The following is a 17,907-nucleotide window of genomic DNA, read 5'->3' as shown; positions in this document are numbered from 1 at the left end:
CTTATCAGGCGATAGTTGATCACTGTAAATTTTCTAGGACCAACCAGTCATTAATATTTTTGCGTTTTGAGCTATTTAATACACGGTTATCAGAAATTAATATTTAACATTAATGCATTATTTTGTAAGAAGTTAAAGGTTTATAAACTCATTTTTTTAAACATGTGTATGTATTTATTTAAGATATGAGTGCCACTTTAAGGTGTTCTTTCATAGACTCTATTGAGAAAGCGGAAATCAAGTGGTATAATAAACGTTTTTATGATAAGTTAATATTAGACATAGTCTAGTCTTTTTTAAAGCTGCACTCTCACAGATAGAACATTTTGACAACTTTTTTTTTGTCTTGGAACGAGCCTTTTTTAGCGAAAATCCATGGAAACCAGTTATATTAGACTGCTGACAAAAATTAGATCGCAGATATTTATATGTAGGTTCAAAAATTGATGTTTTATGCATTTTTCTTAATCCGTTAGTAACGGTTTAAACCATAAAAACAATAATTTTCTAACGGAAATATGAACATCTGCGATCTGATCTTTGTCAGCAATCTTTTATCATTGCTTTGCAGATATTTATGTTAAGTGTTGCTTTTTCAAAGACAAGAAATAAAGAAGTTTTAAAAACGGTATATCTGTGAGAGTGTAGCTTTAAATAGCGTGTTGAAAAGTTTTTAATACAAAATGAATCCGAATCTTTCTATGTGCTTTTACCATATAAGGCGATATAGACGCCGGCGTCTGTCCCCGAAAACAGATGATTTCCGGTCTCTACGTGCACGAGGTACGTCGTCGTCTTCGGCGATTCCACGTGCATCTCTTCCGGGTGCTTTTTGCGGGCCGTCGACGTCAACACCTTTTCTTGGATAGAAACCAGATTTGCGTAATTTTCTCCACCTACGGGTGTTTCTATTTGTAGACCATCGGGCAAAAGCAAGAAATCGTAATTCGCGCGCTCCTCCATCAATTTGGGCACGATGAACGTCAACGTGACGTCAGCGAGATCTTGCCATGGATACGCCTCCTCTTCCCAATACCTCGTGGGTTCGCATTCTGTGGGATTGGTAGAGTCAAAATCGCGCACCTGCACCTGGAGCGTCATCGTCTTGTGATTGGAAGCGATGTTAAGAAGGCGGTCCGTGAGATACGTGTCTGCGGGCAACTGAATATCCGGTCGCTGGATTTTCCTGAAAATGTCGTGTAAATCATGACACTTATTGAAATGGGGATACGCACATTTCATGTACTTCGCGCAAACACTAACAATAGAAGATTAAACAAGAGCACATGAAAACGGTTCGTATATTTTCATGTAACCCAGCTGCATAGCTTAAGTATTAAAGCCTTATGTTATGGGCCTTGCTAAGGTAAGTGGTGGATCCATGGTCAGGTGGTTACACACTTGACTGTCAATCCAGGGAACGCAGGTTTAATTTCCCGCCCACCATTAAAAGTACTAATTGTCTTCCGGGAGGTACGCTCAATGGGTGTCCCTATGCTCCAAAAATGTTATCTGACTAACAAGCTTATCGGTGCACTCGCCGAATGGGCTTTGTTCGAGTGCGAGTATAACAAAATTCAAAACCACCCTTGCTAAACATATGCCCATAGTCTTCAGTAGCATGCATACTAAGTTTCACGCCTACACGTACGCCGGCCGCCGACGCCTAAGTTAATGACTCTAATCTCAAAAAAAACATGTTTAACTTTTTACTCCACAAAACAGATAAGGTACAATAAATATGATTACAAAATCAACAAGCTAACATGAACAAAGTCATTAAAACGGCTCTGCGGTTTTTGCGGTTAACGTATATATAAAGCATAGCTCATTGACTTTGGTTTTAAAGTTTATCTTATGAATAAAGACACGGTAATTATTTTACTTTCTCTAAGATTTGATATTAAAAGTATGTTGGTGTTAAGGGTTTGGATGACACATTATGCATTTAAAGACTTTGTTATTTCATCCATATACTGTGTTTTTCAAGTATTAATTAATACTAAATTCGTGATGCATAACCAAACCACATTCATGTGTGAACTTTGTTGCAAACAAATTATGTAAATTTTGTTTTTCTCTAAAACACAGCTATAATGCATCGTTTGATAAAAGTACTCCACAAAAAATATTTTTAACTAGTTCGATATAAACTCAGTTACCATCAACGTTTGCTAGCTAATTGTCATTTGTTAAAGAACTACTACCAAAACTTATCTGGTAATATTAAAGATAAATGATTGCAAGTTAAATACCATTGTAATTGACTTATCTACCGACTTAACCAGCTATAAGTTAAGATTAAAACTGCGACATCCAAGATCAAACCTCATACAGTCGATACCCGTTGGCTCGAACTTGCTTGGCTCGATGTTCTCGTTGGCTCGAAGAGTATGTAAAGCACTGATTTCTATGAACACAATGTAAGCATATCCGCTTGGCTCGAATTTCCCGAGGCTCGAGGTATTTTTGCCGGCCCCCTTGGAGTTCGAGCCAATGGGGTTCGACTGTATTTTGATAATTAAAGCCTCATTCCGCATAATACTTCATTCAACAAATGATCAGATTCACCTACCAAGCCTCTTCTTGGTCTTCTCGTGTTTTTAAGCGACGGGCGTCATCGTTGTTGCCATGGAGACGGAATCTGACGATTTTGTGTTCATCGTCTGTTGCTAGGCGATACGTCACGTGACTATTATAATCGAGTTCCGTGCGACATTCCGGAGACCTTCGGATTCCATCGACGAGAGAGAAGTAACTGAACAAGACACACACAAAACAGGATTATAAAAAGGAAAAACGTATATGGCATAAACGTATTTCGCTAAGCTGGCTCCACCCCATCTTAATCAATAAGATTTTACTTAATATCTTCAGGGTCGCATACAGGATTTGACGTTAATTTGGCGTAACTGATGGAGCGTAACCTTTTGAATTGCGCACCTCCGTCAGAACAGAAAGTTCTTTGGTATAAAGTGTTGCCAGTGGGTTTATGGGCGTACTCTCCCCAGAAAAATTTAACAAAGACCTGTTAGAAAATGTGATTTTTGAGGTATTTTATTACTTTTTCTGCTATATTAAATTCAAAAGTAAACTAGGACGATTGGTGCCCCCACACCTGGATCCGCTAATGGTATCGTGTCATTCAAGACAAAAAGTGCATGGTGGCAAAGAGGTGACTTTTTATCTCGTTCTCACGTCTTAGTTATGTCGTGAACACGAGCTGCTAACTCGTTCTCACGGCTAAGTTTGAGATGGCAAGTTTAACCATCTCGTTTATTTATCTCGCGGCCACGGCCTAATTAGAGATACTTAGATCGGGTGAACGAGATAGTAAGGCGTGGCGAAGAGACGACAAAGAACACATGACACCTCTATGTCCCCGTAGTAGTGTATTTTGAGGTGCAAAAAATGAAAAAGTTCTAAGTAGCACGAACAAGCCATACAACTTGTAAAACCATATTAGCATTCATTTCATACTTGACAAACCCATAACCTTACTTGTCAGGCGATTTTAGCGCCCAGTCACGCACAGCGTCCTCATCTCCGTCCACGGCGCTACAGAACTCCTGGAGGCCTGCGATATTCGTGAAGCTTGCCATCCGCCCCGTTGTAAACGCAAGGTCCAGAGGCCCAGCATCCTCCTGCTCCCCGAACTGACCGGAAGTAGAGAAAGAAACATAAAATTACAACCATGGCGCAACAAAACCGGAGTTGCAAGAATGTGCATTTAAACTTAACTACAGTCGGACTCCGTTGGCTCGAACTCGCTTGGCTCGAATTCCGAGTTGGCTCGAACTGAACCGATTTCTATATACTGAAGGTAAGCATTCCCGCTTGCCTCGATTTTTTTGAGGCTCGAGGTATTTCCGCCGGTCCCTCGGAGTTCGAGCCAACGGGGTTCGACTGTACATAGTGCCATTCATGGTGCTACACAAGACTTGGAGCCCACACGCGTGAACGTGATAGTAAGCCCCCAGACCCCCACCCCCAACCATACCCCCGAAACCTGAACGGAAGAAAGTGGAAGGTTAAGAAAAGCCACACAGAGCGTTACAACACTCTTGCGGCCCCGCAATATTCCGGAAGCTTGGCACAAAATTCCCACATACTAATATCACCTTCATCAACCGTCGTGGGCGCTACTGTTTATTTATTTCTTGTAAAAATGGCACTGTATACATCATAATGAGGCGCAATAAAAAGCTCATTCACTGTAAAAGTACAGATAACAAAAACAACGCGCAGCGAACGCCAACGCTTGATTTTTTTTGTTCCTGATTTTTCCTCTGTGAAACAAGGGGGCGTAGCTCGATATTTATTATTGCTCACTCTTACGAGCAAGTGGGATGGAAGAGCGCTACTGAGTGAACGCAAATGCTCGTCTGTTGTTTTTATTATACAAGAGGCATAACTCATAAATTATCAAAATTATGTGCCTTGCTGGACAGTGCGCATTGGGTCTGGTGAAATGTACTTAGTAACGTTGAATCCGAAACTCTTGAACGGATGTTGAGTTATTGTCTAACTCTTTACAAACAGAAGACGACAACGAAGACAACGAAGCTAAGGCTGGTATTCAATATTGATCTAAATTGCATTTTTGAACGATGTAGCTAATCGGATTATTTGTTATTTATAACTGACTAACAGGGTGAATGAAGTCAATGGTGTATGACCATGAGATAAACTTAGATTGAATATTGAATACCACCCAAGGCTATTATAATGCCTCCGTCTTTGTCCTAGAAAAACAGACAAGCAATAATTATGACATTGAGATTCATGGAAAAAAATCGCGGACCAAGAGAGGGATGAACAAAGGAGGTATATAATAATAAATTAAATGCACATATTATTTGGCCGCACGGATTTTTTTGTATACTTCTGAATTTCCACTATTAACTGAATTTCTTTAACTTAAAATTTAAACCTGTAACGTCGACTTCGTCTTTTTTGAAGGTATTTCCATGCTCTACATTTTTCGCGAGCAAACTTTCCTTGTGTCAGGACTTGTAAATGTATTAGAAACAGTCTGTATTTACACATACAGTATTATACTGCAGCAGTCAATTGTAACCACGGCTCCCCCAGGCGCGGGGGTATACAGGGGAAATGGGCCGTGTTTTTTTCGTTTCAGGTGGCCCCGCAGTGCCGGGTGAATGCGGTCGTTTTGTCTTTGCGCAAAATATAGAAGGGAATAGGCCTCACCTAGGGTCCCTGGGGTGCGGGGGCATTTGGCAGGGATTTACCATCAGTTCGTCAGATTTTACCCGGGTTTAGCTGGACCGAAAGTCAAAGTCCCCGCTATTCCCCAGACCATGGGGGCCGTGGTTACAATTGACTGGTGCATAATAACATCAGTAAAATCAGAAAATAAAACCTTTTATAAGTAAAATGACTGTTTTAATTTTCTAAATTCTTTGTTCTTATCGCACTTATTTCCTTTGATCGATTAGTGATAAAGTGGCCTGTTTCTTACAGGCATTGACTCTATGGAGGCTGTCATGTTATTCTTTTTTAACTGGCACGAACGTGGTAAAGGCGAGGTTTTGAAACGGAAACATCTTTATTCCACCACCTGCTCTAATATAATGGCCGGTGCCACATTTGCATTATATTGTCCCACAATTCAATTCAGTGTATTTTTTCAGAAATGTTCTCTGTGTTATTTACATTTTTGATATTCTGCCATGTCAATGTCACTACAATTTTACCGTGTGATTCAAGAGGTTCAAATTTAGACCTGACCCAATATTTAGAAATTCTCAAATGATGAATTATTCTTACTTGTCTAAAATGTTTTTTATGATAGTAAGTTAGATTAGTACGGAATGACTGAAATAGTTGTTCTTTTTGGTCTTCGAATAATTGCACGTTACTGTGAGGAATGCTGTCTTTACAATAATATCCGCATTTAAATTGCTGATGCAATGAAAGTAAATAGTAAAGCACAGAATCTTATTGCTATTTGCTAAATATTGAGACAGATTTTCATGTGATACATTCAAAACATTTTCATTTATAACTGAGAACCTTTTTTTGCAATTAAAAAGCATTTCTTGACATAACTGTATGATACATTTGGTAAGAAATATACATTTTTTTTTTCGCTTTTCGCTCGCCTGTGATTTGCCTTAAATTAAAAAAAAGTATTTTTTTTCGCTCGCTCGCTCCTACTTTTTTTGGCAAAATCCGTAGAACAAATGATCAATTTGTTGTGGCCTAAGATGAAAACATTGAGAAACATGAAAATAAATTGCGGACCAGGGTAGGCGGACCAGGGTAGAGGTGAACAATTGAGAATAAAGTGCTGTTGACAAATAGCGATATCAGATTGAGCTTATCACGTTGACGCCCACTCATTTATAGGATCTATTTTTTTGGCAAGTTTTCTTTGCAGATAATTGACAGGCACTTAATAAATTGTCACACGATATTACTGCAGTCGATTTTTTTATCTTAAAAAGATATGCCATTTATACATTTGTTTTTATGAAAACATAAACTGTTTGCTCAGCTTACGTGGAATCAATCGTTTCCACCCACCCATATCAGAACCTTTATGTTATGTACATCATGATCATGCGCACTATTTGTTTTACTTATCATTTATGAATGCAGTCGATCTTTCCCCACTTGTCGTGGCAATAATAATTACTCGTTACTGAATGCAGTCGATCTTTCCCCACTTGTCGTGGCAATAATAATTACTCGTTACTGAATGCAGTCGATCTTTCCCCACTTGTCGTGGCAATAATAATTACTCGTTACTGAATGCAGTCGATCTTTCCCCACTTGTCGTGGCAATAATAATTACTCGTTACTGAATGCAGTCGATCTTTCCCCACTTGTCGTGGCAATAATAATTACTCGTTACTGAATGCAGTCGATCTTTCCCCACTTGTCGTGGCAATAATAATTACTCGTTACTGAATGCAGTCGATCTTTCCCCACTTGTGGCAATAATAATTACTCGTTACTGAATGCAGTCGATCTTTCCCCACTTGTCGTGGCAATAATAATTACTCGTTACTGAATGCAGTCGATCTTTCCCCACTTGTCGTGGCAATAATAATTACTCGTTACTGAATGCAGTCGATCTTTCCCCACTTGTCGTGGCAATAATAATTACTCGTTACTGAATGCAGTCGATCTTTCCCCACTTGTCGTGGCAATAATAATTACTCGTTACTGAATGCAGTCGATCTTTCCCCACTTGTCGTGGCAATAATAATTACTCGTTACTGCTGTTGATGTTATTTTTTTGTTTTAAAGCTGCACTCTCACAGATCGAAAGTTTTGACAACTTTTTTATTGTTTGTCTGGGAATAAGCCTATTTATGCGAAAATGCATGTAAACCAGTCATGTAAAACTGCTGACAAACATTGGAATGCAGATTTTCATATCTAAGTTCAAAAAATGATGTTTTATGCATTTTTCTTAAACCGTTAGTAACAGTTTGACCCATAAAACATTAATTTTGGAAAGGAAATATGAAAATCTTCGATCTGATCTTTTGTCAGCATTCTTTTACCACTGGTTTGCAGATATTTACGCTAAATTTTGCTCATTCCAAGACAAAAAATAAAAAAAAAATGTAAAAAAGGTAAATATGTGAGAGTGCAACTTTAAAATTATAACTTTTTTCTTTACAATTTAAATCGGAGTGTTTTTACGAGATATAAATAGAAAACTGGGGGAATTTCAAATATAAAATGCATCGTGTAATTTTTTATATTTATCTGAAACGCATTTATGAATGTTCATGTATTTGATAATATTTTGAATCGAAATATGTTTTGTTGGGAGGTTGAATTCGTCTCGAGTGGATTTTTGCAGAGTCAGGTTTCACGAAGCTCAAGCTGAGTGATATTAAAATCTGCAAAACATCCACGAGAGTCGAATTATATTACTTAAGAGTCACATAATTTCATAATAAATGTCATTTTAATGAAGCACTATTTAGTATTATGACTTCATTTTGACATCACACAACGATAGACACAAGCGGTGTCAGTGTGTGTGTGTATGTGGGGGGGGGGGGCAACCGGTGCGCGCCCCCCTTAAATCATCCAAGTTTTTTTTATTTCAATATAGGAGAAGGAAGGTAATAAAATACGCCCAAAAATGCACCATTTCGGATTAGAAATTGCCCAAATATGCACCATTTCGGATTAGAAATTGCCCAAAAATGCACCATTTCGGATTAGAAATTGCCCAAAAATGCACCATTTCGGATAAGAAATTGTCCAAAAATGCACCATTTCGGATTAGAAATTGTAAAAATTATCTTGGAGAAGGACCCCAAACCCCCATTCCAACACTTTAAACCAAATAAATTTCGGTACTGAGGGAGGGGCCCGAGTCAAATGGGTACGCCCCTAAGTTACGCCCCCTCTAACGTCGAATCCTGGAGCCGCCCCTGATAGTTTGCATGATGTGACGTATGCAGAGTTGAATACGGACGAGTCTATTTTGCGATATGTATTGCGTGTAAACTTATGATGGGTAAATAATAAAACAAAACGGTATACAATTCAAATATGTTTTATGCATTGAAGTGTCTCCTATGTGATTCTTGCGAGTAATGTATTTGATAAAAGGGTTATCAATAATGTTTTTTTGATCAGGGATGTCGTATTCGACTCTAATGGATTTTGGCAAATTTGGTCGAATACAACACCCCGGAGCAAAAATCAGTAATAATAACTCTTTTAAATTGTAAGTCTATATATTCATTTATATATCATTCAAAAGGGATTTTTTTAAATTTGTTTATAGTACTTTTAAAAACCATTAACTCGGGTAAGTCGACATGTTTGGATTTACCTAATACAAAATTACGTTGTCTTATCAAATAAAACTCTTACTTTCAAAAATGCACACCGGAAGTCGTCTGACGCGTCATCTCCTCTGCAGAGGTTGAAAAATCGCAGACGAACTTGGTTCACCTTTCCGGGGCGTAGAATATCCAACCCCGCAAAGTCCAGTGGCGAAGTATCCCTTACCACGGCGTATCCCTGTAGTTCGTCACCCCATGTATTGGTCGCTTTCCCCGTGTAGAACCACTTCATCTTGTACCACTGCACGGACGCCTTCTTAATGGCACCGCTCGTGAAACTCGTGGATCTCTCCAAAGGCTGCACGAGGAAATAATTAGTTTAAACATATTTATTTTTACAACAATTGTGAAACAAGTTATTACACCATTATATTAATCACTCTCGTTGGCACGATGTTGCGCGAGAATGTGGTCTTGTTGTGGGGGAAACCGGAGTATCCGGAGAAAACCCAGTTGTCCGGCTTGGTGACCACTAAACAAACTCACATGCGCCAAGGCCGGAAATCGAACCCGGGTCGCATTGATGAGAAGCGAGTGCAAGGAAACAATTGTGAATGTTGAAAGATGCACTCTTACTCACAAATAAGATTCACCACAATTAATAATAATGTTTTAATATTCCAAAAAAGGATGAATAAATGTAAAAAAAACGATGGTTCTATAAAGGATATCGATTTTATTTGAAAGAAATGAGCATAAACACGGTATTTCTTCCTTATGAGACCATAGTAGACCACAGTAAATCTTTTAGCACTCACCAATCATTTAATATTTTTGCGCTTCCTGCTATTAAATTCACGGTTACAATCTTGTTATCAGTAGTTAATATTTTCCATAAATGCATTTTTTAGTACTAAGTAGTTTAAGGCTTATCAGTCAAACGTTATGTTTGTTTTACATAATTATGTATGTATTGTTTTTGAATAATAACTTTAAAAACTTGAATCTAACGATATTTATACCTGAACTCACGAGTGAATATTACTCCGATAACCACAGAATCCCGATGTATATCAGTGATCGAAATTAGACTTTAGGTTGAACTACTCCGATTTTTACGCAACTGCTTGGCACAAGTATTTACAATATCCAGAATTTGAGCGAGCCCAAAAAGCATTTCACCAATGCTGGTCTTGTGCTTATTTCTTCCAGTGAGATACTAAGATGATAAAATGAATCTCAGGTTTTGTACAGCTAGGTTTGAATAAGACTATTATTATATCCCGGATGAAAATTTCAAAATTGGGAGACATATTTAAGAGTGGGTTTAATCGTGTTTCGTGTCAGTTTACTTTTCAAATCCTCATAGATAAAATGTGGTATGTTACGTTTACATTACTGGTGAAATTAGGGGTATAAATCATGGAAAAATATACGTCAAAAGAATATTAATGACTTCGGTTATCATCAACATTTATGGCATATATGTGGATGAATTGACTGAATTGCTCATACATTCAAACCACTTGTATGTTTTTTGGTGCACTATGAGCATTATCGTATGCAACGAGGAAGTGCCATTCTTAATCACATTTACATTTATTCGTCAAATGATTCAGGCGAACAAACGACTTGACCTTATTTATTTTTTTGAAGATTTCGTATAGTGCAGTTTCCTTTTCCGCTAGTAGAAAAGTCCTTAGAGGTTCTTAGGCCAAACAAATAATTATTTGATTTCACTTACATCTCCAAAATTCCAAAGAGTAGGTAGGGTAAAAGTTACTTTCTTTTCTTTTTCTTTATTTGAGAACCGGGATTTTATACCAAATATACCTATATCAGGGTATTTCTCCATTGTAGATTATTTAAATATGAAAGGGATAAAATTTAATATGTGCACTCAAATAAAAGCACATTTTTTCGGAATTTACGAAAGAAATCCACACTTCGGCAAACAATAGTATACTAGGTCTTGGTATATACGGTATACTAGTCACTAGTGGGTCCAAGGGGGTGGGTGCAGTTGAAACCTAATATTACCTTAATCAAGCAAAACTCCTTACATCTTCTGTCACATTCAAAATATTAAGGTTCTTCACAGCCCGATACAATGCGTCCTTTCCACCCTTAGCACTCTGTACCGTTTTCTGCAGCACATGCTTGGCTTTAACCCTAGTATGCACCCTGTCCTATTTCTGCAGAAAAAATTCCTCCTTAAAACATGGCTAAAACCCTAGAATGCATTATAAACAGTGTTTTCGATGCGTCGGTATACTTCAAATAATAAACGACCTGACCCATATCTAAAAGTGTAAATTTAAGCAAGTTTACATATAAAAATGTGATTTCGAGTACGGGCACGAACTTAAACCACCCGACAGATAGTTTCATCTTAAAGGGACTCGCTCACATATTTTATTTTGGCAATCAACTCCTAGACTGAAAATGAACCTAAGTGAGCTTACCCCTTTAATTCAAATTGAGATATCTTAACATAACCTTTTAAACAAACCCAAACAGCTTCCCTTAGGTACTAATTGTTTTAAAAGGTTAAAGCAGTTAAATCTGTATAAGCGATAGACACGCTTTTTTGGCAAATAGAGCTTTTTTCTGTCATATTTCTGAAAAACAACATAAGTAGAGCTCTATTTTTGAATCTTCGATGACATATTATCATTGTTACAAGTATTTATAGGATAATCTTATCAAAAATCGTAAAATTAAGAATTTCAGTTTGACATTCTGTGAGTGTCACCAATTAAGTTGAAAATTTTACTTGCAAAAACATATACACGTTGCCCATACTGACCAATAAAGCTTTTATGTATAACTACTCAAATGTATTAATTCTAAAAAAGCCATCGTGCAATACTTTCGTTGGTAAGTTCCATTTCACACCAATCGTACAACTCGGCCATCTCCGGCAACCTTCGGAATTATAGCCGAGGTGTTCCGATTGATTTCACATGAAATTGTTTTCTTCAATATCTGACCCTATAAAACCTGGACCAGTCCCTTTAACGTGCCAGATGCATCATTTGGTTGTTATGAAGTTTAAACTGATAAAGCTACGAAGACACTCAACGATATTAAGGTTAGCCATGACCCTAACCCATCCATCAATAGGATTCAAAAATGTGTTAGTGTAATTTAGATATTAAAGCTGCACTCTCACAGATTGAACGTTTTGACAACTTTTTTTTATTTTTTTGTCTTGGAACGAGCCAATTTTTGCACAAATTTATGGAAACCAGTTATGTAAGACTGTTGACAAAAAAATAGATCGCAGATTTTTATATTTAAGAACAAAACATGATGTTATATGCATTTTTCTTAAACCGTTAGGAACGGTTTAAGCCATAAAACATAAATTTCGAACAGAAATACGAAAATCTGCGATCTGATCTTTTGTCAGCAATCTTGTATCATTGGTTTTCATATATTAACGCAAAAATTTGCACTTTCCAAGACAAAAAATATATATATCTGTAAAAACGGCATATCTGTGAGAGTGCAGCTTTAACATTGAAAATATATCTTTGCTGAATTTATTTTGATTAACCGTTATATTATTTTTGCATTGATAACATTCTTGAATTTATCTTATGATACATTGGCGGGAGGTTATAAAACGAAGTTTTACCATGCTTATAGCAATTCTATTAATTTGTTTGTTTAATAACACAATGTCTATGTAAAAAAAAGCTCTCGGTTCAAAACTTAAATTAAATATTTAAACTTAACATCTTGTCACTTTAAAATAAAACTACCAGTATCAATGTGTTTGTATTAATGATGGGTGGATTACCTTAAGGTTTACGAAATAAAAGTATGTGAATTTGGATACCTGGGTGTCAGACCCAATAGTATTTTAGTCTCATTTGAACGATAGATCTTTTATTTCCTCCATATATGGAGAGCAAAACATATATACAGCAGGTTAAATTGAATGTCAAATAATGCAGGTTTCTATACATAACAATGAGAAAATATGTTTACATACACAGAAAATGGCATAGTACGTGGTTTTAAGGCCTAAAAATATACAGTTGGTTCGGGTTACCCGACCCTACCTACGAAATAGGCGCCGACCTTACCATTTAATGCAGTCCATCCCTATTTGAAGTTTTTCACTGAAATTTGGAAGTTTAAATTTCCCGAATGCAATATTTTTCCCCCTATTTTTTAAAACAGTATGTTAAAAATAAAATAATTTGCAATTATAACTTGCCGAATTCACAGATTTATATTATAATTATTAATATACCTTAAGTCTGATTGCAATTGTGACCATAAAACTAATTTTATATTTTGAACTTCAAGTTTTCTTCAAAATTATTAAAGTTTCTGTACCTCCTAGGAATCAAGTTTTAACCCATTTCTAAAAAGTAATATACTTTCAAACTTCCTTTAAAGGAAGCCCTGATGTAACCCTAACCAAGCCTTATTGTTTTGGCCTAAAGACGAGGAATAAAGACACCGATAGCCACAAAGTAATTGAGGATAATAAACTGATAATGGTGTGTGGTTTAAAAGAAAAAAGCAGGGTTGAAAAAACGTAGAACGAAAGCAAAGTTCTAAATTCCAAACTGCATATGAATAATCAATATGTACATAATTTTAATAATATGGATATACAAATGCAAAAACGTTCACTTTTTTTTAAAACTAAAATGACTTTAACAAACTCATTTTTATGTCATTTTAATGTACGATTTCAGTTGACAAGATACGAGAATCTTTATTTAAAGTCGGGTATATGATAACAAGAAACATATGCTCAATGAGCTATTTTCTGACATGAAAAGTAGAGAAATTATACACACCGTAATAGCTAAAATGATGTTATTTCGGTCATGTATTTTACATATTAATTATCATTATGCAAAGACCTTTTAAATGATAACAAAATTGTATAGCACAATAATTTGACATTAAGGTAATTTGAGCTTACAGAGAACTTCCTTAATTTTGGATCGGATACATTTAAGTCGAATGCACAGGTCGACTAAGTCATATGATTTAAAAGATAAATGAAGACTTAAGCATACTATTCAAAATATCTATTGAAGTTATTTACTAAATCCGAACTATCGATTGCCGATTTTTATTATATTTTTGAAGTTTTGATTTGTGTACACAAGCTTCCACTTAAAATAGTTTAAGCAAATTTAAGTCCACATTCATAAAGAAGAATAAGCTACAGTCATTCTTAACCATACTAATACACAAGCAGATGTAACAAGACCATAATGTTTTGAAGGCGAACAATCGGTTGATAACATCTTTTTAAAGTGATACCCTCATTTAAAATCAATACATACACATGTATAACAAACATTAGTTTTGAGTGATAACTTACTAAATAATGCATTTATGGAAACTATTCATTACTGATAACAAGAATGTAAGCGTATACTTAATAGTTAAAAACGCATTTTTTTTTATATTGGTGAGTGCTAAAAGATTTAGTGCGATCTACTATGTCTCTTAAGGTAGAAGTACCGTCTTTTCAAATTAAATAGGGCATTCTTCATAAAAAACTTTTGTTTTCGACATGTGTTCATCCTTTTGGGTACACTAAAACAATTGTTGTAATTGTGGCAAATCTTATTTGGGAGTAAGAGCGCATCTTTAATGCATTAACGTGTTTTTCTCATTTGACTTTTATGATCAAAACAAAACAAAAAGCATACAATTTATGTAGAGAAAACTATTAGCGATGTTTTGACGTGTTGTTTTTTTCAACTGGAGAATTTGTGACCAATCATTTACATTTACAAAAAAGTTGGCAAACACAAGCTTATAACAAAAAAGCATTATAGTAGTCGTGATCGTCGTCGTCATCGTCATAATCATCATCATCAGCAGCAACAGCAGCAGCAGCAGCAACAACCACAACATCATTATCAACAACAGTAGCAGCAGCAACAGTAACTCCATCAATATATGCAGCCTAGCTTCTGACTATTTTTCAAAAACGACACTTACCGGTTTACCCATGGCCTGCCTCTCTGTCGTTGTCACCGTCCGGTAGATCTCGTAACCATGGTTTTCCCATTCCTCTTCAGTTGCCATGGTTACTGTTGCCTGCAATTTTGGAGATCAAGACGCTTTGTAAATAAACTTTCCTCGCACCAGCTTATTTGCTAACGAAAATAACGAAGCATCCCTGATATATCACATACTATGGGTATTCTTCTCTGATATTTTAGTAGTCGTTTAATGATTATGATATCACACCATGAAAGCGATATTCCTGAAGCACGAACACAGTATTAATTGTTTTAATGTGTTGAGTTCAATGTTGCCTTGTCATATTCAAATCTTTATAGGTATGTACTGTATTTCACATTAAACAGAGATCTGCTGGTCAATACTGATTCCCCTTCGGCGAATATAAGCAAATTCCATTCATTAAGTATTCATTCCAAATGAAATCAGCTATGTTTACAATTGACACTTGTAATAAGCTGACACATAATGCATACGCTAGACTAATTCCCCATTTACTGGCGCATAACATATGAATCGTAGTACATGTACAAGTAAGGCCACACCAACTCGATTCTATGTTAAGCGTCAGGCTGCACTACCACGCAGGAAAACAAAATGATTCATGTGATAACAGCGTGTTCGCAAGTACAAGTTCACAGAGAACTTTCGCAAATGACCTTTAAACTCAACTGCAACTTTTACCTGTACTAATGTCTACACATACAGGCAACACGATCAAGCTACACGTACAAGCTACACGTACAATCTACACGTACAAGCTACCCGTACAAGCTACACGTACAAGCTACACGTACAAGCTACATGTACAAGATACACATACAAGCTACACGTACAAGCTACACGTACAAGATACACATACAAGCTACACGTACAAGCTAACCATACAAACTACATGTACAAGCTACAAATACACGCTACCCGTACAAGCTACACATACAAGCTACACGTACAAGCTACCCGTACAAGCTACCCGTACAAGCTACACGTACAAGCTACCCATAAAAGCTACACGTACAAGCTACACGTACAAGCTACACGTACAAGCTACCCGTACAAGCTACACGTACAAGCTACATGTACATGCTATCCGTACAAGCTACACATACAAGCTACACGTACATGCTACACGTACAAGCTACACGTACAAGCTACACGTACAAGCTACCCGTACATGCTACACGTACAAGCTACCCGTACAAGCTACACGTACAAGCTACCCGTACATGCTACACGTACAAGCTACCCGTACAAGCTACACGTACAAGCTACATGTACATGCTATCCGTACAAGCTACACATACAAGCTACACGTACATGCTACACGTACAAGCTACACGTACAAGCTACCCGTACATGCTATCCGTACAAGCTACACATACAAGCTACCCGTACAAGCTACACGTACAAGCTACACGTACAAGCTACACGTACAAGCTACCCGTACATGCTACACGTACAAGCTACACGTACAAGCTATCCGTACAAGCTACACATACAAGCTACACGTACATGCTATCCGTACAAGCTACACATACAAGCTACACGTACATGCTACACGTACAAGCTACACGTACAATCTACACGTACAAGCTACCCGTACAAGCTACACGTACACGCTACACGTACAAGCTACACGTTCAAGCTACACGTACAAGCTACATGTAAAAACTACACGTACATACTAAACGTACAAGCTGCACGTACAAGCTACCAGTACAAGATACTTGTTTAAGCTACACGTACAACCTACACGTACAAACTATACGTACAAGCTACACGTACAAGCTACACGTACGAGCTACGCATACAAGCTACACGTACAAGCTACACGTACAATCTACACGTACAAGCTACACGTACAAGCTACACGTACGAGCTACACGTACAAGCTACACGTACAATCTACACGTACAAGCTACACGTACATGCTATCCGTACAAGCTACACGTACAAGCTACACGTACAATCTACACGTACAAGCTACACGTACAAGCTACACGTACGAGCAACACATACAAGCTACACGTACAAGCTACGCGTACGAGCTACACGTTCAGGTAACACGTACACGTCGCCGTGCATAAATGTGGAAAAAAGCAAGCATAACGTACTTAATTAAACCTCATTTACAGATGGTGCTCAAAGAGTTCATATAGACAAAACTAACCTCTTGAGTGTTCTTACATAACTAAAGGTTTAATGTTTAATTATAAACTTCTTCAACTGTTCCCATTTCATATCAGTACATGTATAAAAACCCGAATTTCTTTGCAGCATTTTTAGTTTAAATGTTTTTTGTTTGTGTTTCAAATACCTTAAACCTACAAAAGTCATATGACGCTAGACAGTTTGGTGCGGCCTAATGTAAATAAAACCTATGACAGTTTACATTCAAGGTTAACGACTCGACCTGTTTAAGTAAAAACATCTAGCAAACGATGTATGCTTTTGAACATTTGACGGTGTATAATTGGTCCGCCGGACTTAAACACATTCAATTTAGTCATAAACCACATACTAAATTTAAAAGAGTACGTGTTTCATTCTTTTTAAATGATATTTATGAAAACTTCATTCGTACTCTTTATAATTCTGCAGTCGAAATCTGAATTGCGATAAAGCTTTAAGTTACTTTAATAGAGGCCTCCAGATAAACAATAAACTAATACACAGAACGAAATATTTATTAACTTACGGTGAATAACTGCTGAGATAATCCTGGCTGAGCTTATTAAAACTATGTTTATGAACTGAATGGCACAATACGATCTTTTTAGTTAACGTAATTAGAACCAGACACCATGACCATTGCGTTAGAATCAGACACCATGACCATTGCGTTAGAATCAGACACCATGATCGCCTTACAACTGGTTTTAATTCATATATTTGCGCAATTGAGTGTTTTCATCCACTTTTTTTAAAAGAGAAATAGATTCATATTTTATTGTAATGTTATTGCAATTTCATAGGTAAATTGTACTTTTGAAAGTATTGTAAATACTTCTCAATGTTAGATAAAACTATTTTACGATATTCGTTCAGAATTTGAAATGTTCTGATTATCTTTAAACTAATCAATATAGAGAATAAACGAAAACAA

The 17,907-nt window shown here is 36.7% G+C and overlaps 1 protein-coding gene across 3 annotated transcripts in view; it reads right to left on the bottom strand.

Annotated features, from left to right (window-relative positions):
• LOC128237471 (polyunsaturated fatty acid 5-lipoxygenase-like) overlaps nt 1–17,907 on the bottom strand; it is a 29,082-nt gene that overhangs the window by 10,843 nt on the left and 332 nt on the right. The window contains exons 1-6 of one of the 3 annotated variants that reach the window (XM_052953040.1): nt 17,500–17,596; nt 14,778–14,876; nt 8,875–9,144; nt 3,502–3,656; nt 2,576–2,758; nt 714–1,186 (exon numbers count right to left, since the gene is read on the bottom strand). In XM_052953040.1, coding sequence (XP_052809000.1) covers nt 714–1,186; nt 2,576–2,758; nt 3,502–3,656; nt 8,875–9,144; nt 14,778–14,864 — 1,168 coding nt within the window. In that variant the 5' untranslated portion in view covers nt 14,865–14,876; nt 17,500–17,596. Of the gene's footprint in view, nt 1–713; nt 1,187–2,575; nt 2,759–3,501; nt 3,657–8,874; nt 9,145–9,808; nt 10,000–14,777; nt 14,877–17,499; nt 17,597–17,907 lie in introns of those variants that run through there. The other 2 variants (XM_052953039.1, XM_052953041.1) reach the window with 2 other exon arrangements.

This window comes from Mya arenaria, chromosome 6 (genome assembly GCF_026914265.1).
Source record: "Mya arenaria isolate MELC-2E11 chromosome 6, ASM2691426v1".
Taxonomy (NCBI): domain Eukaryota; kingdom Metazoa; phylum Mollusca; class Bivalvia; order Myida; family Myidae; genus Mya; species Mya arenaria.
This window is presented reverse-complemented; position numbering and strand designations above follow the sequence as displayed.